This window comes from Symsagittifera roscoffensis, chromosome 5 (genome assembly GCF_963678635.1).
Source record: "Symsagittifera roscoffensis chromosome 5, txSymRosc1.1, whole genome shotgun sequence".
Classification (NCBI taxonomy): domain Eukaryota; kingdom Metazoa; phylum Xenacoelomorpha; order Acoela; family Convolutidae; genus Symsagittifera; species Symsagittifera roscoffensis.
The window spans coordinates 20,711,796-20,736,866 of record NC_087066.1 but is presented as its reverse complement, the minus strand read 5'-3'; the positions used below and the strand labels follow the sequence as shown (position 1 = coordinate 20,736,866).

Here is a 25,071-nt window from a genome sequence, read left to right as displayed (position 1 = left end):
GGCTAACTCTAGCCAATCAGGCTGAGGCAAAATTGTTTCAGCTCGAAATGTTTTGAAATATTGATTTTTGGACGGAGTAAATAAAAAGACACCCGTTTTGTTTTAAATTATTTTTTGAACTCGGAGACAGTATTTCTGTTGGGCTGACTGCACGACATGAGTTTTCGCTGTTCGAAGAAATAAATAATTTAGGAGTTATTTTATTATAAACGCCTAAACCAAACCTCATTCTGTGTTTGCGCTAAATTGGTCTTAACATTCAAAACTTAAAACGTCTTCATTCGGCCTTGAGACATTTTCCTTGGAGTTCAATGGAGTTCATTATTGTAGCTCAAATTATGGCTGGATGGAGTTGAATACAATTTGTTCCGCAACTTGCTACGTTGCTTCATTGGTTCACACTTAAATGAAAACAAGTTCCGAGGTTTTTCAAATTTTAGTCTAATGACCACAGAATTTTTTTCAGCTGATCATCAATTAAAATCAGCTATTCCCTTCAGTGTACATGCTAAATAAGTGTATGCTGTCATACAAATGTTTATGTTGAAAATTTGATTATCGATTAGATGAAAGTTCTGAAAAGAGTTCGTAGCTCTGATTCAAATTGTAATCCAATTATTTTTGAAAGACAATAGATTTGGTCTGTGTAGTTTCGAGTAGTTTTGATGACCTATCAGATAAATGGAAGGGAAAGTTCTCAGTCCAGTTTTGAGCAAATTATTTTAGAAATACAATAGATTTGGTTTGCTCTGATTCAATTTGAGTTGCTTAAAAATGACTTTTAACTGAACCAGCCAATAAATTTTAGTGTGCCATCAATTAAGTCAGGTCATCTTTCGAAGATGCCCAACCACAAAAACAGAAATCAATGTCAAGTTTGTACCCACCGGCGGATTTAGGAGGGGAGGGCGAAGGGGGGGGGGGGAGTTGGATGCCTCTTACCTCAGGAATTCGACCCCCTGCCGACCCAAAGGACCCCCTTTGTACCATTTGAGACGTCCATTTTTGGCTGACTGACCCTAAATATTTTCTAAAAGCACTAATTTTGAGGGGGGAACGCGCGCCGAACAAACGCAATTTTTTGGTCAAAATTTTCCAAAAAGTGCCTAAAAACGCTTTTTTTGGCCTGTTTTTTCAAAAATTTGCCTGCGGCGCAGTAAATTTGGTCAAAATGGGGTCCTTATAAAGGTTTGGGAGAGCTCAGAAAATAAATTTGGTCGACTTAAAAAAAAAAGAAAAAGGTCGACAAATTTTTTGATTTTTTTTTGAAAATCGGCCCTCCCTTCCCCCCGAGAAAATCCTAGATCCGCCCCTGCAGGTCACAATTTTTTAAGTCATTTTTTGAAATGTTTTGTTAGAAAATTTGCTGTCACCAAGTGCGCTTTTTGAAAAAATTTTACTGTCTGTCAGTTAAAAATGGACCTCTTAAAATAGTACTAAAAGGCGGATCTTTTGAGTGCTCAATGGGGTCGAATTCCTGAAGGAGGGGAGGGCGTTGAAATCGTGAGGGGAAAACCCCCTTCCCCGCTCCCATCCGTAAATCAACTACTGATTGTTAGATGAGACAACTTTTGCTGTAGGTTCCGATCATCCTAGCCCTGCAGGGTCTGTGCTTTTACATCCCTCGCACAGTGTGGCGTGCATTCTGCATGTCAGCTGGGATAGACATCGACAAGATAGTGAACACTGCCACCACATTCGAGAGTGTGTTGAACCCTGACTTGTGGGACAAGACGGTGAGGTATCTGGCCAGACACTACGACAGATACCTGGACGCACAGAGAGATCCAGGGGTGGGACTACTCGCAAAGGTAGGCTTGCAGTAATATTATGTTTGCAACATGCATCACGTATAAATTTCATTATGACTTTTTCCGTTAAAAACTTTGTTGACGTAAATCTTCTGCTGAACTCCGCAAGTGATTTAATTAGTATATCAATTTTCCTCTACTAGTTTTGCCCGTTAGGCGTAAATGCAAGGACCATGCTCATGCTGCAGACGACTAAGATTCTGGGTGCAATTCCGGTTTTTTAATTACGAAAAATTTAATAGTCGGACCATTGTTTGCCTGCTTATTTTTTGCCAGCTTACTCTCCAAAGCATAATTTTTTCTATGGGCAATTTTTGTTATAACTGAAAATTGATTTGTTTTTTTTTTCTGAAATTTGTATTGGCCAAATTTTTTATGGGTTCAAATTATATCGGCTTAGTCACCTTATTACATCGTTTAAAAAGCAAAAAAAACAGTGTGTGCGTGTTTCAGGTTGAGAGTTTCAATTTTTTATAGCGACATTTTTTTGCATCACAATATTTTGTTTTTGTTTCAACTAACGTCTACTTGCATGGTATATTGAGCTTAGTTTCAGGGTGACCTTCTAATAGACTAGTTTCGGATAAGGCACACCGTCTGTTCGTCATGCTCTTTTATTTTCGACCGAATAGATTTGTGCAACTTCTTAGTCTAATATCAATCCTAATCTTTCTCTTATATTTCCTAGTCTCAATAGAGCTAGAATATACTGGTATTCTTGCGAGGCTAGAGGAGAGAAGAAAGCAATTGATTTCTATTTTTGCAACTGGTTTTAAATGAAACAGTGGTAAATATCGAAGCTTATAATAAAAACTTATTTTGAACTGGTTCCACCCATCCGGGGTTTAAGAAATTTTTTAAATCAAAGTTTTTTTGTGAGGGAGGGATGGAGTATCTTCTAAATTCTCAAATTGTTTAAGGAGAGTGTAAATTGACTGTGTTTGCGAAGTAGATGAGGTGATGTTGAAGGATTGTTGCAGATTTGTGTGTTGTATAGTGTTGATTTCGTAGGTTAGAGCGAGACTACGTGCCTTCTCAACTGTTTGTTCGTGATTGATCGAGTAGCGAGAGAGGGGGTTGACTTCTCTGAGTGAAGCGCCAAGTAAAAAGGATAAATATATTTTGAGTTTTAACACAGAGTTGGCCAGGGATACCTTTACTGCGATGTTCGCTCCTTACTTTATGTCCAATGAGGTTGTGACTGCGGCAAGCAAAACCAATGAATTTGCCATTCCCTAGTCAAATGTCGTCGAGTTTTCATCTCCCTTTTGCTCTCTGAAATCCTTACAATCTATATATCTGCACTTTTAGTAATTCAGTTTAAGTTATGATCTTATTAGTTCTTTTCGCAGAAGTTTTTTAAGTTTTTTTAATTTATTTCAAAGAGTTGTTCACTGCTGTTTTTGTGTTTTTTATCATAAAAAACGTTGATTTTTACTGTTCAAACACGCTTTCGCTGGCTAGGAAACATATATACCTAATCTGCTACGAAATATATATACCTAATCTGCTACGAAAAATTAAAAGTTTAGAATTAATAAAATTAGAAACTTCATCTTTTGATCAATAGGACAGTAAGTACTACTTGGCGATTTTAACAAACGCAATTAAACGCCGAGACCCATTTTGTTTAAAAACATAATTTAACGTTCATTAGTTGTCACACAATTGGCTCTAATTGGAAAATGAGGAAGATGAAAAAATTCTTAAATAAATTTTTCATTTATATTCTCCTTGTTGGTATATTCACAAAAGAAAAGATAATTTTTTTTTCTCTATTGTGCTTTTTGAGCAGAATTACAGAACAAAACCTAAATTAATTAAAACTGCAAGAAACTGGAGTTCCATGTGTGTATTTTGTAATAAATTTGAGTCTTAGAGAACGATTAAGTTATGATAGTTTTTGAGTGGTTAAGATTGTAGAGACTATTTATGCTCGAGAACCTCTCTTTCTCTTTCAAATACAATTTCAATGCAAAAGTATACAAATGTATGGCTTAATAAAATTAAGTTTTTTATGGTTCATTCAACGTTAACATCGTTCTGTTTTCAGTTTCATTATGAAAAAAAAATTTAATGAGATTTCGAAAAAAATTTAGCACGCATAAACGTTATTAGTAATACATAAAAGTTCTCTAATTGTTTTCGGGTTGACAATTCCGGCAGAATTTTTGCCGTCATAGTTGGTATATAGAGACTGCTTTTCGAATTTGCAAACGATAATTTCGATGAAAGCAAAAATTGAAGCATTTCTTCGTACTTTTTTGGCTTCGTTTTTTCGCTTGAATTTTTTTGTCTCGGCTGCTCAATAGGTATTTTTAATCAAGTTAAATATTTATTTGCCTCGAAAAAACTTTGAAAGAAAATTTGTTATACTTTTTACGGAAAAATTTTAGTCTGCATTGTGTTGAATCAGTTTAGTAGTTTAGATGTACCTTAGGGCGGTAGGAAGCAGTTAATTGGCCAACTGTTTTGCGCAGTGTAGAAGAAATCATTGATCTTTGGTTTGCATTAAATTTTCCATGGATTGTTTTGGCTTACTACTCTTGTGATAAGCAAAAGTATTGCAATCTGGTACTAGACTTTTTCCCCGTAAATATTTTTAGGAACAGGGGATCTTCACTTCTAGGGGATCTTCAGTTGTAGTGGATCTTCACTTCTAGAGGATCTTTTGACATGCTCAATTTCTTAAAAATTCAAATAAAAGTATTAGTACTCAAGTAGTAATTAATACAAGCCCGTTTTAGTTTGTAATTATCTTTTCAAAAACTTTCTGGTTTTTTTGGGTTTATGGCTTTTATCCTAGTTTCTGTCAGTTTTTTTTTCATTTTTCAACGTCATTTTTTATCTGGTAGAGTTTTATTGGTTTACTTTTTAAAGCATGGGTTTTATTCCGATTTAAACTGTTCTTATTATAACTGAAAATCACAAACCATATTTTTCCTTCAAATATTCAAACAGTTTCAGTTTATGTTATATCGACTTAGTCTGCTGTTTTTGCGTTATTTCTAGGGCAAATAATATCCGTTTGGGATTATGTGTATCAGCTTGGATGGACCGTAAAAACTTTTCTATGACAACATTTTTTTCGGCTCAACGGGTTTCGACCCAAAGTTTGTCGCCTTTGTTGCCGCTTGGTTATCAATTTTCATTTTTCTAAGGGCTGCTTAAGGACTTCATTCAATACAACTATAGATGTTGCTGACTTTTACCTCTTTTTTCATTCACTAATTTTAGCGCAATATGTTTTTTGCAACGCCAGTGTTCCAGAGCTCCGCTTAGCATCTGTGTGAAACTTTTCTATTTTTGCTGTTTGTCCTGCATAAAAGATTACAATTCTATTTGTTTTGTCTTTAAAAATTGTATTACCTTGTTTATTATTTCCAGCCTCTGTAAAACCTTTTTACTTCACCTTAAATCACAAAAATAAGAACAGCTTAAAACATACAAAAAACCAAAATTGACTTGTTTTTGCTGAATCAAATGCAAATTTTGTAGATAATTACTTATTTAAAAATCACTAAAAAGTCAGATTTTAGTTTTTGAAAAATACTTGATTAGGCGGTAGTTGAGCCAAAAAATTAAATTGTTTTAATAAAAAATGGTGAAACTTACAGATCCTTGCTTGAAACACATAAAGCATCATCTATTTTTGCATTTCAAACAATTCAATATTAGTTCAAAACAATCCTAACCAAGTTTCGCGATTGCATGAAAAAGTAAAAAAAAACGTTTTTCGTTTTAACAAAAGACGCAGTCATGTAAGTTATTACGAGGTCGAAAGATATAGTCAGTGTTTTAAGAAAGGAATCAGTGTTTTAAGTCCCTGTTTCTTTTTTTTATCAGGTTCGTATTCTCTTCTCTCGGATGCTGTGTGTGTTCTCGAGGAGGTACGGAAACTACCTCAACGTCTTCTACCTGGGCACGAAGATCCTCTACCTGCTCAATGTATACGGACAGCTGTTCATCCTAGGAGAATGGCTCGGTTAGTTAGCTTCTTATGCCCCCTACCCTCCTCCCCTCCATCGGCTGCATCAATCCATCTATGAGATCTTACATAATTCACTTCTGTTCATCGGGTCCATTTGTGAGACTGTGGTCTAATGTCTTTTTATAAATATGTTTGCTCTGCGTATCATTAAGTTTAAAAGTTTACTGTTTGAACCAAAAAATGATGGTCGTATGAGTTGAGTGAGGAAAAAGCAGCAAATATCAGTGTTCATAAGCACTGTGTGGGTCTCTAAGTTTTGGATTTGATTTGGATTTGTGGCAGGGTTGGATTATGTTTTGGAGTTAGACGCTCTATCAATTCGACTCCTTCGCATGACATTTATTTTCGCAAATGGCCTTGAAAAAATCGGTTATGACTTTAGAAAAGTCAACGAACCAAAAGTCCGCTTACCTCGCAAAACTCTATATTCACACCTTAATGATGGTAGTTTTTAGACGCTATCGTTGAACTGAAAGTCGAATCGGTATAATAGAACCGAACGAAAATTAATCAGAATATTTCAAATTAATTTGATCATCATTTTTACAATATTATTTGAGTGTTAGTTAATAAAAGAGAACAAGACTGCTCGTATCAGGGCGAAGCCCTGAATGTTCCGACTGCTTTTTAAGGTTTATTGAGCAGCAGTAATACATAAAAAAAATAAATGGAATAAAACAAAATGAATTTTTTTGTCTAAAATTTGAAATTTTTTATGAAAATCATCCCCCCACACGCCATATAAAGTACAACAAGACTGCTCGTATCAGGGCGAAGCCCTGAATGTTTCGACTGCCTTTTAAGGTTTATGGAGCAGCAGTAATAACATAAAAACTTAAATGAAATAAAATAAAATGAAAATTTTTTTTTCTAAAATTTGAATTTTTTAATGAAAATCATCCCCCCACAGTAGAAAAACATAGATTTCGTTCCTTAAAACAAATCAATTATGGCAAATAAGCTTCGTTCAACCAATTTGGAACAATTTCTAAGACGGATTAAATCTCCGCTTACGCGTTAATAGCGCGAATTACATCGCTCGTTAATTGTCCCAAATTGGTCAAAATGGCAATCTTTTAACCCTCATAACTTTACGAAAAATGATCACTCTTTACGAATGAAATACCTTTTCAAATTCAAGCTCAGGACAACAATGGCTTTCGAATGATATAAAAAAATTTCGTCAAAAATGGCTAGTTAAAAAGTCGAAATTTGTCTGAAGAAAAAAAAACCAACCCCGAGCACAAATATTCCGTTACTTTCGTATCGAAAGTCGGAACAACTAGATTATTAAATGAAAGATTGGTAGCACTTTTGTTCAGGTTTCACGTAATTGTTCCGACTTTCGATAAGAAAGTAACGGAATATTTGTGCTCGGAGTGGGTTTTTTTTTCTTCAGACAAATTTCGACTTTTTAACTAGCCATTTTTGACGGAATTTGAAAAGATATTTCACCTGTGATCATTTTTTGTTAAGTTATGGGGGTTTAAAAATTGCCATTTTGGCCAATTTGGGACAATTAACGCGCGATATATTTCGCGCTATTAACGATTAAGCGGAGAGTTAATCCGTCTTAGAAATCGTTCCAAATTGGTTTAACGAAGCTTATTTGCCATAATTGATTTGTTACAAGTAGCGAAATCTATCCTTTTGTACTTTATATGGCGTGTGGGGTGATTTTTTTTTATAAAAAAAAATTTCAAATTTTTGAAAAAAAAATTCATTTTGTTTTTTTACTTTTAATTTTTTGATGATTTTACTGCTCCAAAAACGTGAATGGGCAGTCGGAACATTCAGGGCTTCGCCCTGATACGAGCAGTCTTGTTTAATTTTCTTATTGCCGTGTCATTTTGCAATAAAAGATTTTCTGGAGGTGACGTGTATATGGCGTGTGGGGTGATTTTTTTTTATAAAAAAAAATTTCAAATTTTTGAAAAAAAAATTCATTTTGTTTTATTACTTTTAATTTTTTGATGATTTTACTGCTCCAAAAACGTGAATGGGCAGTCGGAACATTCAAGGCTTCGCCCTGATACGAGCAGTCTTGTTTAATTTTCTTATTGCCGTGTCATTTTGCAATAAAAGTTTTTCTGGAGGTGACTTGTGTTTCAGGAGATGGCTACTACTATTATGGGTTCGAAGTGGCCAATCAGATCCTGGAGGGTAAGGACTGGACCAGAGACGGCAGATTTGCCCGAGTCACACTCTGCGACTTCAAGATCAGAACTGTCGGTTAGTTGTCGTTAAAAACCTCCTTGCCTTCCAAATTGCGAAACAGATAAGCTTTTGGAACTTCACTAGTGGCGAAAGTTAAGTTAAAAACAAGGTAGAACCATCAAATCGGTATAATAGAATCGAACAAAAATTAGTCAGAATATTTCGAATTAATTTCAGCATCATAATTTAGTGTTATTTGTGTGTTAGTTAAAAAAACAGAACTATATAGATTATTAAATTGTTAAATTATATCAAACTTTTTGTGTTTCTTTTAATATGAAGCACAAGAAGGTAAGAATATAAGGGACATTTTTGAGCTCATCGCGTAAAATCAAAAGCCAAAATGATTTGATCGACTTTTTCTACCGAATTCATTCATCTTTTTCAAATAACTTCGTTTGCATATTTGCTGATATTATAACTCTATGCGAAACCATCTTGCAGATAACTAATAGCCTCTTACGCACTAAACGGCCGAGGAACAAACAACAAACAAACTATTTAGGTTTTAAGAATTCAACATTAACTACCATATTTTGAATAGCTTAAAACAAGCTTCACAGCAGACATTAAAATTAATATATTTCTTTTTGGCTTGTTAATGTAGAATATTCGAAATGCATATTTTTTTTTACAGAAAAGGTTGTCAATATTTTATCCGCCTGAAATATTCAACCACATTAGTTTCAGCTCAGATGTAAAAATTGTGATTTTTGAACGTTTAGGGCATAAGACCCAAGTGCTGTTTGTTTTTATGTCATCCTTACATTTGACCCAAAATCCACGTGTCCATTCAGTGCTAAAATGTCTTAAAAATGTAGAAGCTCATAATGTATGTTTGTACTCGTTCTACGTCATTCAAAATTACGACAAACATCTTGCTGAAGATTTTGTTCCGACCAAGTCACTCGAAGTGAGTGGAAACGACTATGGTGTATGCTGTTCAGTCGCAAAGAAAGCTCCCAAGGGGTCTAGTATTGTTTTATGCTACAGTTTCCTCGGTCTTTATTTTAGATTTCAAAAAAATTCAAAAAAAAAGTTGTCTCAGTTTCGAGAAAAATTGATCCGAGTTTGTTCAGTTTAGATTTTCGCTGCAAATAGACTAAGTCAGGCGAGAGACATCACTCCCAATTGAATTTTACAACGTTTTTTACGTTTTTTAAGAGATTAGTAACTCTCTCTTTTTTGCAGTTTGCGCAACTAATTAATCGCCTTTGCACAGAAAAAAATAAGGAAAAAATTTTAAGATTTAAAATTTGCCTTTTTATGAACTTTTTATATTAAGTCTTTGTGTTTGGAACCTTCTGCGTCTCTTACAAAACAACCCGTTGTTCTTGTTAGACAATGAATTTTATCAGGAGCAGGTTTTGAATGTTTAAATAGTTTTTTTTAGCATCACTGAATAGTTTTATCGAGAAAACCACAATTTGAAATATCAAGCTAATTGTTTTTTTTATCCCACCAGACAATAAGTACTAACAATACAACATGAGGCACTTAGCATAGTGGTTAGGCGTTCACTTAGAGATCGTCAGATCGTGTAAGCGATCCCCTGCAATGGCAATGATAATATGTGAGGACGAGCTCTCACTTGACCTCTAGCTTTAGGTCTACCACAGCCTGAACGATTACGGCTGCAATAGTGGTACCACGTGGAAGCTCTAGACGCGAAAAAAACGGCCTCGATTAGCAAAAAACGAGCTTCGCTCAACAAAAAAACTTGGTCCGGAGTGTGGGGAAATTAGAGAAACGGACTATGCTTAGACAGGCTAGATAGCTTTTCATAGATCCTCTGCGAATCGCAGAAAGTACAATTATTGTTCCGACTTTCGATACGAATGTAACGGAATATTTGTGCTCGGGGTGGGTTTTTTTTCTTCAGACAAATTCCGACTTTTTAACTAGCCATTTTTGACGGAATTTTTAAAAATCATTCAAAAGGTTTTGTTGTCAAGTTGAGCTCAAACTTGAAAAGATACTTCACCTGTGATCATTTTTCATAAAATTATGGGGGTTTAAAGATTGCCATTCTGGCCAATTTGGGACAATTAACGCGCGATATATTTCGCGCTATTAACTCTTAAGCGGAGAGGTAATCCGTCTTAAAATGGTTCCAAATTGGTTGAAAGAAGCTTGGTTGCCATAATTGATTTGTTACAAGGAGCAAAATCTATCCTTTTGTACTTTATATGACGTGTGGGGGGATTTTTTTTTATAAAAAAAAAAGAATTTCAATTTTTAGAAAAAAAAAATCATTTTTTTTTGTTTTATTTTTAGTTTTTTTTTGTATTACTGCTCCATAAAGCTTTAAAAGGCAGTCGGAACAATCAAGGCTTCGCCCTGATACGAACAGTCTTCTTGTTCCGACTTTCGATACGAAAGTAACGGAATATTTGTGCTCGGGTGGGTTTTTTTTTCTTCAGACAAAATTCGACTTTTTAACTAGCCATTTTTGACGGAATTTTTTAAATATCATTCGAAAAGTATTGTTGTCCTGAGCTTAAGTTTGAAAAGATATATAACCTGTGATCAATTTACTTAGATTTTTTTGAGGGTTTAAAGATTGCCACTTTGGCCAATTTGGGACAATTAACGCGCGATATATTTCGCGCTATTAAAGCGTAATCGGAGAGTTAATCCGTCTTAGAAATCATTCCAAATTGGTTGAAAGAAGCTTATTTGCCATAATTAATTTGTTTTAAGGAACGAAATTTATGTTTTTCTACTTTATATGGCGTGTGGGGGATGATTTTCATAAAAAAATTCAAATTTTAGAAAAAAAATTTTTCATTTTATTTTATTTTATATAATGTTTTTATGTTATTACTGCTGCTCCATAAACCTTCAAAAGCAGTCGGAACATTCAGGGCTTTGCCCTGATACGAGTAGTCTGGTTGTTCCGACTTTCGATACGAAAGTAACGGAATATTTGTGCTCGGGGTGGGTTTTTTTTTTCTTCAGACAAATTTCGACTTCTTAACTAGCCATTTTTGACGGAATTTTTTGGTATCATTCGAAAGCTATTGTTGTCCTGAGCTGGAATTTGAAAAAATATTTCTTCTGTGATCATTTTTCGTAAAGTTATTTGGGTTTAAAGATTGGGATTTTGGTCAATTTGGGACAATTAACGAGCCATATATTTCGCGCTATGAACGTGTAAGCGGAGAGTTAATCCGTCTTAGAAATTGTTCCAAATTGGTTGAAAGAGGCTTATTTGCCATAATTGATTTATTACAAGGAACGAAATTCATCCTTTTGTACTTTATATGGCGTGTGGGGGGATGATTTTCATAAAAAAACTTCAAATTTTAGAAAAAAAAATTTTCATTTTTTTTACATTTAATTTTTTAATGTTTCTACTGCTCCATAAACCTTAAAAGGCAATCGGAACATTCAGAGCATCGCCCTGATACGAGCAGTCTTGTTATTTTTATCAGCCTTTTAGGTTATTGAACTAAACATTTGCCGCAACTAAATTTTGAATGATTTTGGTTGCTCAATAATTCGCTGCGCTGCAATAATATGCGCTTACGCGTTGAGCATCGTATTGGTTAAGTTGCCAAGTTCCAGCGTCTTAAAGATACCAAAAGTGAATGCAGGGAAAATATTTTTAGATTTAATTTCAAGGAGACTATATAGGTCTAAAAAATCAACCCCGATCATCAAATAGTCTATTTTAATCAAAAGACATCTCGTAAAAGATGTTTTCGCTTGCGAGAGCAAGTGATTTTAGATCAGGAACTAATTATTTTTCCAATTAAGCGGCAGGTCTCGGGTTCTTAGTCCCGGCTGGACCTTATTTTTTTTAACGCATATCTATTCATGCATGTATGCCTTGCTTTGTTGTGAAATCTCGGCACTTTTCTGGTCCTTTTCACTTAATCTAGAAGTAAATAACGCGGCTTCGGAACGCGCCATAGACTTTTTCCTAGATTATTCTTCAAAATACTTTCCTGAAAATGGAGGTCATTCGAGACCAAACTTATGAGCATTTTGTAGTTCTTGAATTTCAAAAACTTCTCATTGACTAAGTTGCTTTCATTTCATTTTTCTGTCTGCTAAAAAATGGTGTTTTTGTGTTGTATCGCCTCTCTGTCGAAGTATGAACTTTTAAGTGAGCAGTAATCAGAGTTTTTCTAATGTAAGATAAAAACTACAAACGAAAATTAAGACCGCAGAAAGTCATCAAAAACACCGAACCTTGTTCACTATTACGCCCCCCTATGCATGTTTTTTTCAATTTGTATTTCTGTATAAAACTTGCATTTCAAAATGTCACTAATTTAATGGGTTTTCATTTTTGCGCGTTGGTATTTGTATTACTCACTATTTACATAATGCCTACATAGGAAGTTTTAATGAAATATACTTTCTAAAATTGTCTGAAGCTATTAAAAATATGGCCGCCAAAGTTTTTTTCTGATATGGAAATAGAGGAGAATTAGTTTACAAAATACCAACCACCTTAATTTTTCTATTGCCATTTGAAGTGCCTGAAGTGTTTTGTTTTTGGTCTGACAACTACTTGACAACATTTTGCAAAAAAAAGAAAAACAATTTCTGCTTTTGTTTTCAGATACTGCTGAGAGTTTTCCCCCTACCCAATAAGAAGCTTAAAACTAATTGTTGTTCCGACTTTCGATACGAAAGTAACGGAATATTTGTGCTCGGGGTGGGTTTTTTTTTTCTTCAGACAAATTTCGACTTTTTAACTAGCCATTTTTGACCGAATTTTTTGGTATCATTCGAAAGCTATTGTTGTCCTGAGCTGGAATTTGAAAAAATATTTCTTCTGTGATCATTTTTCGTAAAGTTATTTGGGTTTAAAGATTGGGATTTTGGTCAATTTGGGACAATTAACGAGCCATATATTTCGCGCTATGAACGTGTAAGCGGAGAGTTAATCCGTCTTAGAAATTGTTCCAAATTGGTTGAAAGAGGCTTATTTGCCATAATTGATTTATTACAAGGAACGAAATTCATCCTTTTGTACTTTATATGGCGTGTGGGGGGATGATTTTCATAAAAAAACTTCAAATTTTAGAAAAAAAAATTTTCATTTTTTTACATTTAATTTTTTAATGTTTCTACTGCTCCATAAACCTTAAAAGGCAATCGGAACATTCAGAGCATCGCCCTGATACGAGCAGTCTTGTTATTTTTATCAGCCTTTTAGGTTATTGAACTAAACATTTGCCGCAACTAAATTTTGAATGATTTTGGTTGCTCAATAATTCGCTGCGCTGCAATAATATGCGCTTACGCGTTGAGCATCGTATTGGTTAAGTTGCCAAGTTCCAGCGTCTTAAAGATACCAAAAGTGAATGCAGGGAAAATATTTTTAGATTTAATTTCAAGGAGACTATATAGGTCTAAAAAATCAACCCCGATCATCAAATAGTCTATTTTAATCAAAAGACATCTCGTAAAAGACTTCTCGTAAAAGATGTTTTCGCTTGCGAGAGCAAGTGATTTTAGATCAGGAACTAATTATTTTTCTATTTAAGCGGCAGGTCTCGGGTTCTTAGTCCCGGCTGGACCTTATTTTTTTTAACGCATATCTATTCATGCATGTATGCCTTGCTTTGTTGTGAAATCTCGGCACTTTTCTGGTCCTTTTCACTTAATCTAGAAGTAAATAACGCGGCTTCGGAACGCGCCATAGACTTTTTCCTAGATTATTCTTCAAAATACTTTCCTGAAAATGGAGGTCATTCGAGACCAAACTTATGAGCATTTTGTAGTTCTTGAATTTCAAAAACTTCTCATTGACTAAGTTGCTTTCATTTCATTTTTCTGTCTGCTAAAAAATGGTGTTTTTGTGTTGTATCGCCTCTCTGTCGAAGTATGAACTTTTAAGTGAGCAGTAATCAGAGTTTTTCTAATGTAAGATAAAAACTACAAACGAAAATTAAGACCGCAGAAAGTCATCAAAAACACCGAACCTTGTTCACTATTACGCCCCCCTATGCATGTTTTTTTCAATTTGTATTTCTGTATAAAACTTGCATTTCAAAATGTCACTAATTTAATGGGTTTTCATTTTTGCGCGTTGGTATTTGTATTACTCACTATTTACATAATGCCTACATAGGAAGTTTTAATGAAATATACTTTCTAAAATTGTCTGAAGCTATTAAAAATATGGCCGCCAAAGTTTTTTTCTGATATGGAAATAGAGGAGAATTAGTTTACAAAATACCAACCACCTTAATTTTTCTATTGCCATTTGAAGTGCCTGAAGTGTTTTGTTTTTGGTCTGACAACTACTTGACAACATTTTGCAAAAAAAAGAAAAACAATTTCTGCTTTTGTTTTCAGATACTGCTGAGAGTTTTCCCCCTACCCAATAAGAAGCTTAAAACTAATTGTTGTTCCGACTTTCGATACGAAAGTAACGGAATATTTGTGCTCGGGGTGGGTTTTTTTTTTCTTCAGACAAATTTCGACTTTTTACCTAGCCATTTTTGACGGAATTTTTTTACATCATTCAAAAGGTATTGTAGTCTTGAGCTCAAATTTGAAAAGATATTTCACCTGTGATCATTTTTCGTAAAGTTATGGGGGTTTAAAGATTGCCATTTTGCCCAATTTGGGACAACTAACGCGCGATATATTTAGCGCTATTAACGCGTGAGCGGAGAGTTAATCCGTCTTAAAATCGTTCCAAATTGGTTGACAGAAGCTTATTTGTCATAATTGATTTGTTACAAGGAGCGAAATCTATCGTTTTATACTTTGTATGGCGTGTGGGGTGATGATTTTCACAAAAAAAAATCAAATTTTAGAAAAAAAAATTTCATTTTATTTTTTCTTACATTTAATTTTTTAATGTTATTACTGCTCCATAAAACCTTAAAAGGCAGTCGGAACATTCAGGGCTTCGCCCTGATACGAGCAGTCTTGTTTTATTTTGGATTGTTGTCTGAGATCAATTTGATTAAACCAGTTCGCTGCGAACACTACGCGTTATTGGCAAAGTTCAAATATAGCGCTATCAGTTACCCGAAATAGCCAGGCTGTATTTTATCAAGACCGAGGTTTTCTGAAATCAAGTCAAACCATTAGAAGAACTTGTTGACTATTCACTAAATTACGGTTGCCCTGAAACGAGTCTAACACAACTACTTGTTGGGTTCTTGAATAGCATTGAAAGTGCAACGCGAATTATCCCGCTCTTTAAATTGGTTCCAAATTGAATTGAGGCCAGCTTGTTGATTCCATACTTGCTTCAAATTATAATCATAATATTATCAGCCAAAAGTTGATAGTTTGTCAATTTTTCAATAGCCAAAAACTATCCGGGAAGATTTAGTCATACATTGTAGTTGCGACTTTAGAAAAAAGTAACGAGTATAAATGCTCGAAGTGGTTTTAATATTCGGACCGACTTGCGAAATAATGTTACATTTGGGAGAACGATCCCTTAATCTTCGTGTTTTCAGAAGGTTTGCACTCGCCACTATACTAATCCGATTATACGGTTGCTGCGAAATGAGTCTAGCTAAACTGCTGGTTTTGTAGCCTGATGCTGAATGTGTAACGCGAAAGTGTATACTTGGATGTAAGATAATAGGTCCAATTAATTCCAAATATGACTCGATTGTTAAAGCCTGCAATTTGATACGACCAGCTTATAATTTATAGCTTGTCATTATTTTATAGCTCAAAAATTATTCGAGGCCAGTTAATGGGCAGTCAGAATTTTTAGGGCTTTGCTTTGCAAAAAACGGTGGCGTCCCTCATGCTTGAAGGACCGAATGCTTGAAATTAATTTTAGCTTACTTTCAGCCAATTAAAATTGAGTATTCAAAATCTCAAAGTAAATCGCAAAAATCTCAAAGTAAGAAAATAAATCCAGGCCATTAGTATTAATATTGACCGATTAGACAATAAGCAGATCAGTTTTCAAGACTTAGAAATTCTTATGATTTGACCTCATTAATCTTGATGATTATCTGAAAAGTTTTGGGGTTGTAACCCGCAATTTGTAATATTTTTGATTATTTTCAACTGATTTAATACATTTTCTGTTAATATTGACTTCGATTTTGTGAGAAAGGCATTTAGCCAATAGAAACGCTTAGAGATTTTGATTGGTTGAAATTTTTCAAGCATTCGGTCCTTCAAGCAAGAGTCAACCTAAAGCTTGTACTTGGCTCAAATTGAGTTTCTTTGAACTGAATGCAAATATATTGGGTCACATGACATTCTCTATCTCACACCTGGTATTTACTTTAATTCTAGTCAACCTAAAGCTTGTACTTGGCTCAAATTGAGTTTCTTTGAACTGAATGCAAATATATTGGGTCACATGACATTCTCTATCTCACACCTGGTATTTACTTTAAGGTTTTATTTTGCACCAATTGAACCTAAATTCCTACCGGCATTAAATTGTCTCTAAAATCGTTCCAAGCATTTCATCAGCTTAAAATAATGTAATTGTTATACCTGTGACTAAAAAAAGGAAAAAATATTTGGCTAAATGCCTTGTAGCTTTAATGTCCTGTAGTCCAATTAAAACAGGACGTTTTATTCTTTTCTTTTTATCGTTTTCACATTGCAAAAAGATCATCTTTGCGCCAAAATTTGTGTGTTATGCGTTTTTTATCACCAATTTCTTAAGTTCCATTTTATGTTATACTTTTATCTGGGTATTAGTGTTAGATTCTCCAGATTTTTTGATAAAACTTGTTCTCAAGTGTTTGTTTTTATCTTATCAGATGATAGACGTGACAATTTATGGAGCTGTTTGTCATCAATACTTTTTGGCTTAATCAAACTACAAAAAATTTGCAAGATTTCTCAAGTTTGTGCATTGCAAATTTAGCCAAATAGGATCATTCCATATCAGATATGCTTGTGAACAGAGTTGTATTAAGACATTGTTAACCATTCCTGTATATGCTTGGCCAGTGAGTTTTTTGTTCCGACTTTCGATACGAAAGTAACGGAATCTTTGTGCTCGGGGTGGGTTTTTTTTCTTTCGACTTTTTAACAAATTTCGACTTTTTAACTAACCATTTTTGACGGAATTTTTTTATATCATTTAAAAGGTATTCTTGTCCTTCCTAAGCTCAAATTTGAAAATATATTTCACCTGTGATCATTTTTCGTAAGGTTATGGGGTTTAAAGACTGCCATTTTGGTCAACTTGGGACAATTAACGCGCGATATAATTCACGCTATTAACGCGTAAGCGGAGAGTTAATCCGTCTTAAAATCGTTCCAAGTTGGTTGAAAGAAGCTTATTTGCCATAAATGATTTGTTACAAGGAGCGAAATCTATCATTTTGTACTTTAAATAGCGTGTGGGATGATGATTTTATAAAAAAAAACTTTATAAAAAAAAATAAATTTCATTTTATATTATTACCTTTAATTTTTTTGTCACTACTGCTCCATAAACCTTAAAGGGCAGTCGGAACATTCAGGGCTTTGCCTTGATACGAGCAGTCTTCTTTTTTAAAAGTTGTTATTGAGAATCAAGAGAAGGGGGTAGCTCACAAGATTCTTGTATTGTATTGACTAAACTTGAAAAATATACGCTATAATTTTGGATCAACCGATCAATCTCCCCTCCCCGTAAAATATCAGCTAAGGGCGATAAAAAATGCATTTCTCACAAATTAATTTTTGAAACAAAAATATCTAATTAATAGAAAAAAAATGTTTCGAGAAACAACTGTGATTAAAATTAGGGGTAATTCACGCCATAGAACAGCTATTCCAAAGCAAAAAACTTCTCAGGCAGTTTATTCAGCGCGGTTCTTTGAAATTCATGATTTATAAGATATTAATTTTCAAAAATATTATGTGGCTAGGGGTTATATTATACGGAATTTCACACATGGGGGGAGGGAGGGGGGGTTGTTCAGTGCTTGATCCATACTTTTTTAAAATTTTATTGGTCAATGTCTTAAAATTTCTGAAATAATTCTAACCTTGAAACATTCGGATGGAGGTAAAGTTGCAGCCGAGTTTTTGTTCCGACTTTCGTACAAAAGTAACGGAATATTTGTGCTCGGGGTGGGTTTTTTTTCTTCAGACAAACTTCGACTTTTTAACTAGCCTTTTTTGACGGAATTTTTTATATCATTCGAAAGGTATTGTTGTCCTGAGCTCAAATTTGAAAAGATATTTCACCTGTGTGTAAAGTTATGAGGGTTTAAAGATTGCCATTTTGGCCAATTTGGGACAATTAATGTGCGATATATTTCGCGCTATTAACGCGTAAGCGGAGAGTTAATCCGTCTTAGAAATCATTCCAAATTGGTTGAAAGAAGCTTATTTGCCATAAATGATTTGTTACAAGGAGCGAAATCTATCATTTTGTACTTTAAATGGCGTGTGGGGGGATGGTTTTCATAAGAAATTTCAAATTTTAATAAAAAGAATTTCATATTTTTTATACATTTAATTATTTAATGTTATTACTGCCCCATAAACCTTAAAAGGCAGTCGGAACATTCAGCGTTTCGCCCTGATACGGGCAGTCTTGTTAAATTTTCATTTGAGCAGCCAAAGAAGCAATGCGATGCGCTTGTGTTTGTTTTCAAAGACGTCAGTTTTTTGAATAAATTCAAGCCCACAATTTCTAAATTTTTTTCGTTCAACGCCAACTTGCCATGCAATCAAGGCAAAAAATAGTATCTATAACACTGACAAAAAAAAGAAACGTGAAACTTCAAATAACCACTTTGAATTAGTTTTATCTTGATGGTCTAAATTATTTCAATAGCTTAAGACGCTGCACATCAAAATAGTAGAAAGCAGCTTTTTTTCTGCAGCTTTTATTCCAAAATAGCTTTCAGAGCAACTGCTCATGGAGCCTAGTGGTGCTAGGTAAACAGGACGACAAATTTTTAAGACGACAAGATATTTAGACAATTTTTTCCTTTTGTTATTGCAGTCTGAGCTAGGATATTAAGGATGGAGCGGGTGGATTTTCATGAAATTTTCGTCAACTTTTTTCTTAATATAGCCAATATGATTTTTTGAGCTCTACCCAAACACCATAAAGACTTTTTTGAAAATATTTTTTTTTCGAAAAAACAGTCCTAGACCTTTTGGGAAAACTTTGACCGAGAAACTGCGATTTTTTTTCGCGCGCTTTTGAGGCCCACCGTAAAGCTTTATTATAATATATAATATTTAAGGTAGTATGTGGAAGCGCGCGAAAAAAAACTCTATTTTTTGTTGAAAATTTACGCGTTTTTAAAAAAATAGGTTTGTATAAGTCTGCTCTGATCAAATTTATGATAATTACAATTTTTCAAGGCTGGTGAAATTCTAAAAAAGTTTTCCCAAGAAAATGTTTGGATCAAAACATTGTAATTTGCTATTTGCAAAAGTATACTCACGTCATTTTGCCGCTAACTGAACTCATTAAGTTTCGAAATGATGGGAAAAATTTGCGTTTATTTGGACAACGCCCAACATCCAAAGGCATTCAGAATTAGTGAAAATATTCTCGGTGAGATTGCTCGTGAGTTTCAAAAAGAGCATCCGCCTCAAATCCTGTATGACATAACGGAAGATGAAGAGAATCCTGAAGTGATAGTCACCGAAAACAAATCATTGGTTGCTGGAAGGTCTTACTGGTGGAAATTGCATGGAGAGAAATGGCAGGACAAAGAGTTGGTTCAAAACGCTTTGTTTTGTTCACTTGCTTCCTACGATGATAGGCCCTTGAGGTTCCTGAAGGACAATAAAATATTTCACAGCGTAACACTTTTGATAGCGGCTGATGTTTATTTTGACAAACAACCTGCCTCCGTATTTATAGCAAATTTGGAAGGAACTGGAAGTAAAAAAAAGTCGCTAATTATTGCATTCAGAGGAGCTAAAACCCTTAAAGAAGTTGTGCCTGACTTCAAAATTGGGTTCAAGACCGATTTGAATTTCGTTGGGAAAATTCACGGTGGCTTTCTCGAGAAGATGCAATCCGTTTCTACTGATGAAATATTTGAGCTTGCCATTATAAACAAGGTCGATCAAGTTGTGACTTGCGGTAGCTCTATAGGGGGCGCTGTGTCCTGTTTAGTTCACATGAAGCTGCTTTACGATCTTGAAAACGCCCGCGATGGTTCTCTTATAGATCCGGAGAACGTAGTCAACGTGACCTTTGGTGCTCCCATGATTGGAAATTACGAGCTAGCAAAACACGTCGAGGAAAAGCGGTATGCAAGAAACATGTTTCATTTTGCATACGTTAGTGACATTGTGCCGATTGTCTTGTCAGTTGGACATGTCTTCGAGGTTCTAAAGCAGAATGCGCCTTTTCCTGCCAAAGCTGTCATTTATTCTCGTCTTCAAAAAATTGAACCTCTCCTCAAGTTGTGTCTAGAGGTTGCAACAAGTGTAGTGAAAAACCCAGAGGCAAGGAATATCCAGAGGGCGTTGGAAGCTCTGAAAGCTCCTCCCTCGACTTTACAAAATGAGTACACGGAGCTCAACTACGTTCCCATCGGAAAACATTTGCTGATTCAAAAATTGGACCACGATGTGATCATTGAACGTCTGACCAATAACCCTAAAATAGTCGAGAATGTTCTGCAGTCGGCGATCGATTTTTCGGTCAAAAATTCTCTGGATATTCGCAAATTCCACTCACTTTCCAATTATGGAGATCTCATAAAGTCTTATTTTGGTGGTTTCATAAAGTCTTATCTCGATCGACAAAGAGGACTGCAAAATGTTCCTTGCAGAGAATGGCCACATCTATCAATTCGAAAGCGTCTGCTCGTTTACTTGCGGCGCTTTCTGCACTAATTCTCAACCTCTAAGCCAGGATCATCGAGACGTCGTGTTTTGTAAGACATGCTACGAGGATCCGGGAACCATCGAGCACTTTTTCCATGTGATCTGCTCAGCGGAGTTTCATGTCAATCAAAAGTCGAACCACGTCACTCAAAAGCTCGAGTGGGAAAAGTTCAAAGACAATCCGGATGAATGGAAACAGATCTTCTATGATCCGGATCTGTACAGGCGTGAAAGACTGTTTTGGAAGATTGTGCAAGCTACCGCCGGCAACGCTGCTGTTCCTGTCCGACAATTTCTGCAAAGCATAAGTTATAGCAAAGGAAGTCTCATATTAGCAACAGAATTAACTAAAAAAATTAGTACAAGAGGCCTCTTAAATGTGACTGTCTCCTCGACCAAGGCAAATGCAATTGGAGTAGCTTTAGTTTTTGGCGTGAATTTAACCATCGACGTCGTTCAATTTTTCCGCGGCAAAATCACTGCTAAACAGTTTGCCGTGGCCACATTTGAGAACTTCGCATCGAGTGTAACTTCTGGAGCTGTGAGTTCGGGATTGTCTGTAGTGGGTGGTCTTGCAGGGAGCTTTTTCGGACCTCTGGGAACCATGCTGGGTTTTTTTGCAGGTGGGCTGATTGGAGGTATTGTAGGTTACTGGGCTGGTAAAATGGGCGCCAAGAATTTTGCGGATAAAATGGGATGGAGCAAAATACCGGAGGACGATCAGAAAGCAGACGTGATCGTGGATGCGCTATTAATTCTAGAAGTGCCTCTTCCGAATGGAAACTTGGGCGAAATAAGAGAGGAGGATGTCATGAAGTGTTTCAGGAGGAAAGCACTGCAATTTCACCCGGATAAGTTGCCGACCAATTCATCTGAGAAGGAGAAGTCGGAACGTCAGCTGACCTGGGGGTTGATCGAATTCTCAAGGAATACACTAGTAGCATACAGCAGAGACCCTCAGTCTCTCTCAGGAAAAGTGATAGAGCTAGTCAGCAAAAATTGGATGACAAAAAAGGAACAAGTCGATATGCTGCGCATGAAAAAAAATATTGAACAACTTAAAGAAATGCAAAGGGCTGATTTGGCTATCGAATAGGCGTAATCATATCGGTAAACACACCGAAGATGAATGAAAAAATTTAGCTATGAAATACGACTGTTATGTTGAATAATTGCCCGGAAGGCACGTCACTTGACAGATTGAAAGATTTCCCGATGGTCTCACAAATAAATTAGTGCTTCTTCGAATTATAAATAAATCGAGCTTTGATTGTTACATACCGATTTGAAAATAATTTAATATGAATATCATTATGATTATATTTCATCTGTTAAACTTTAATTTGGTGTTTTTTAATGTCAGCTTAGGTTTTTTTAATCTGATTTATTTTAAATTGTTGATGAAACTTGCGGGGTTTTGCAGATGAAAACAATTTGCTTGATTTTTTTTCTGTTGAAATTACAACAAAATAAAAGCCCATATCGTTTTTTGTTTTTGATTCGCAAATCAGCAGAGATAGTCATTAGATAAGCATTCGATACAATCAAAATAAATGGATTTAATTGATCTTTTGGCAATTTTTGTTCGAAAAAGTTATTAAAAAATTCGAAAATGTTGGGCAAATTTTGCCTATTTTTTGCGAGCATTCATGGTTTTGATGGGGATTATCGGATTTTTGAGGCAAAATAATCAAGAAAAGATATGATTTTCCAAAATAGCAAAAAATATCCCAGTTTGCAACTTTCCCATTTTGTGTTTACCAGCTCATTATACAAACCATTGCGCTCCTCATAAGTGGCTATAAAAAGAGTTCAGAATTAGCGGGAAATTATTTAGTGGATGTGATTTTCCTGTTCATCGTTTTCCAATCATTCCAATTAGCAATATACCATTTAAAGACTTCGCAACTTATCGCATCGAAGTTTTCGACAGTTCCGGCCTTGCAATGTATGGTTTTTGACAGTTTCTTTTACCTATCGATCGTTAGCGAACAACTCCGCTCGAACTATAGCTCATTATCCCATAATTACTTCACTCCCGTGGACCAATTTACAACTTGCTCTTACTATACAGCGTTTTTGTTCCGACGTTCGAAGAAAACGGAATATTTATACTCGGTGTAATTTTTTTTTCAGTCGATTTTAGCCGATCGAAATAATAGTTTTCAACAAAATTTTTTTTATCCGTTGACGATATCAACTTCTTAAAATCAAATTTAAAAAGATATGTTACCTCCGATCATTTTTTCTGAAGATCGGGGGGTTTGAAAATTGCTAAATTGGTCATGTTCTGGACTAAATTATGTGCGCTTTGAAGAGTTCGTTCATAATGCTGGAGAGTGTAACGCGATTTGTTTATGCGTAGCGAATTATCCCGCACAACAAAATTGTTCCAAATTGAATTGAGGCTAGCTAAGTGGTCGTATTAATTTACACTTTGATTTTGTCCAAAATTTCCTGGTTTTCAATATTTTCTGATCAAATGAAAGTCAAGTGATTTTGCTTAACTGATCAAATGAAAGCCAAGTGATTTTGTTGCGAGTTTCGATCTAAGCTACAGTTTTTGCAGCTTTCAGAGTAAAAAACAGCAAAATGAAAGTTTTGAAAAATTGCATGAAAAAAAATATATTAAAGTTATAAGGAGAAAATTTGTAGAGAAGAACCTCATATTGGAATAAGCTGGATGTCAAAAAGTTCTCTAGGTTTATAATAATTTTAGTTTTTCTACCATTCTAATTAGTCTTTGAAAGCTCTGTAGTTTTTTAAAATCAATTTTTATCAATTTCATTGTAATTTTAAAACATTCAGTGATCTACAAACATACTGGTGAACAAAATTTGACATTTTTGATGATATTTTAACTGTGGTTTCTGCGATTGGCAGAGAATCTATCAGAGAGCCTGTCTAAACATAGTCCGTTTCTCTTATTTCCCCACATTAGAGACTGTGCTGTTTTGTTAAGCGAAGCGATTTTTTTTGCGAATCAGGGCCGTTTTTTTTGCGACTAAAACTTTCACGTGGCACCACTATTGCAGCTGTAATCGTTCAGGTTTCTTCCTCTGTTCCACAGAGCTAGCCTATCCCAAATCATGGATGTTTAACGGATCAAAAAAGTGGACCCAAGCAGGAACATGTGAGTTACTCTGCCTTTTTGATGAACGTTTTCTCATCGAATATTCTGCTTTTCTTGTAGAATTTTTTCGTTATTACATTTTTTTGAACCAATCCTTTTTTGGCGTTTTCTCGCTAAATTTTTCGGAAAAGCCTCAAATGTTTTTTCTTCAAAAAATGCGATTTAAACCCCAAAGTATTTTCTCAATCAAAATTCAGTACACATTTTGCTAACCATTGGCTGAGTTTCTTGTAACTTTGAGGTGTATTTTATTACGAGTCTTTCAGATATTTGTCTCTCAAACTCTACGCTTTTTTTTGTCTCATGGCAATTAAATCACAGACAATTTGCTTTATACATTGCGGTTAATTTTGCCCTTTTCAAGAAAATTTTGAATGCCAAATTGGCAATTTCAAACATGCGTAGCTTTAAATAAAACGGACGACTTTCTTAGGCCAATCATTTTTTGAAAGTCATTATAAAATATGAGGATAAAAATTATGTTAAATCATTTTAAAGTGTCGTAGAGTATGTCTTTTGTCTTCGGTGCCTTAAACGGTGGTTGATAAACCAGCTGAAGGATAAGTCAGCCGCAGCAAAAATCAGTCTAAAATACATAATGGTTAAACAATGGTTACGTAACAGCAATGTAACAGTTACGAAAGTCTTGCAAAATTAGCTGCTATGGCGTCTTTTAGCCTGTCTTACATACTCGGGTGCTTTTTACTTAGGTTGGTTTTTTCACACTCGACTTAATGACTCCCGCAATACAGACTCTAGTGCTTATGTACACATACAAATAAACCACCAAAATTTTTTCGTATCTGCAAATCACTTCTGAAAAATTTGAAGAAGGGTATCACAAGTGGCCCGCTAGGATCTTGCTTTCAGATACTTAAAATTGCCCCGAAAAATTCTAATCGGTCTTTATCTACTAAACTCGCTTGTAATGTTCCGATTTTCTAAGAAAGTGACTGAATCTTTTTGACCCTAAGCAAATGTATGTGACTCCAATCAAATATTTGTGACCCCAAGCTAATTTTTTCTCGAAATAATTATTTTTTTAAATAGTAACATTCGACGGAATGTTTGTTATATCATTCGAAACAAAATGTTGCCCTGAGCCAAAATTTAAAAAGAAATTTTTACCAGTGATCCTTTTTCATAATACG

At 34.9% G+C, this 25,071-nt stretch overlaps 2 protein-coding genes across 2 annotated transcripts in view; both read left to right on the top strand.

Annotated features, from left to right (window-relative positions):
* LOC134846899 (dynein axonemal heavy chain 1-like) overlaps window positions 1-25,071 on the top strand; it is a 513,436-nt gene that overhangs the window by 189,414 nt on the left and 298,951 nt on the right. The gene's annotated exons all lie outside the window — the stretch shown is intronic.
* Window positions 1-25,071, top strand: part of LOC134846258 (innexin unc-9-like) — a gene marked incomplete in the record, with an annotated part of 40,883 nt that overhangs the window by 1,497 nt on the left and 14,315 nt on the right. The window contains 3 exon segments of the mRNA XM_063863535.1: window positions 1,581-1,811; window positions 5,658-5,796; window positions 7,915-8,034. Of these exon segments, the coding sequence (XP_063719605.1) occupies window positions 1,581-1,811; window positions 5,658-5,796; window positions 7,915-8,034 (490 nt within the window).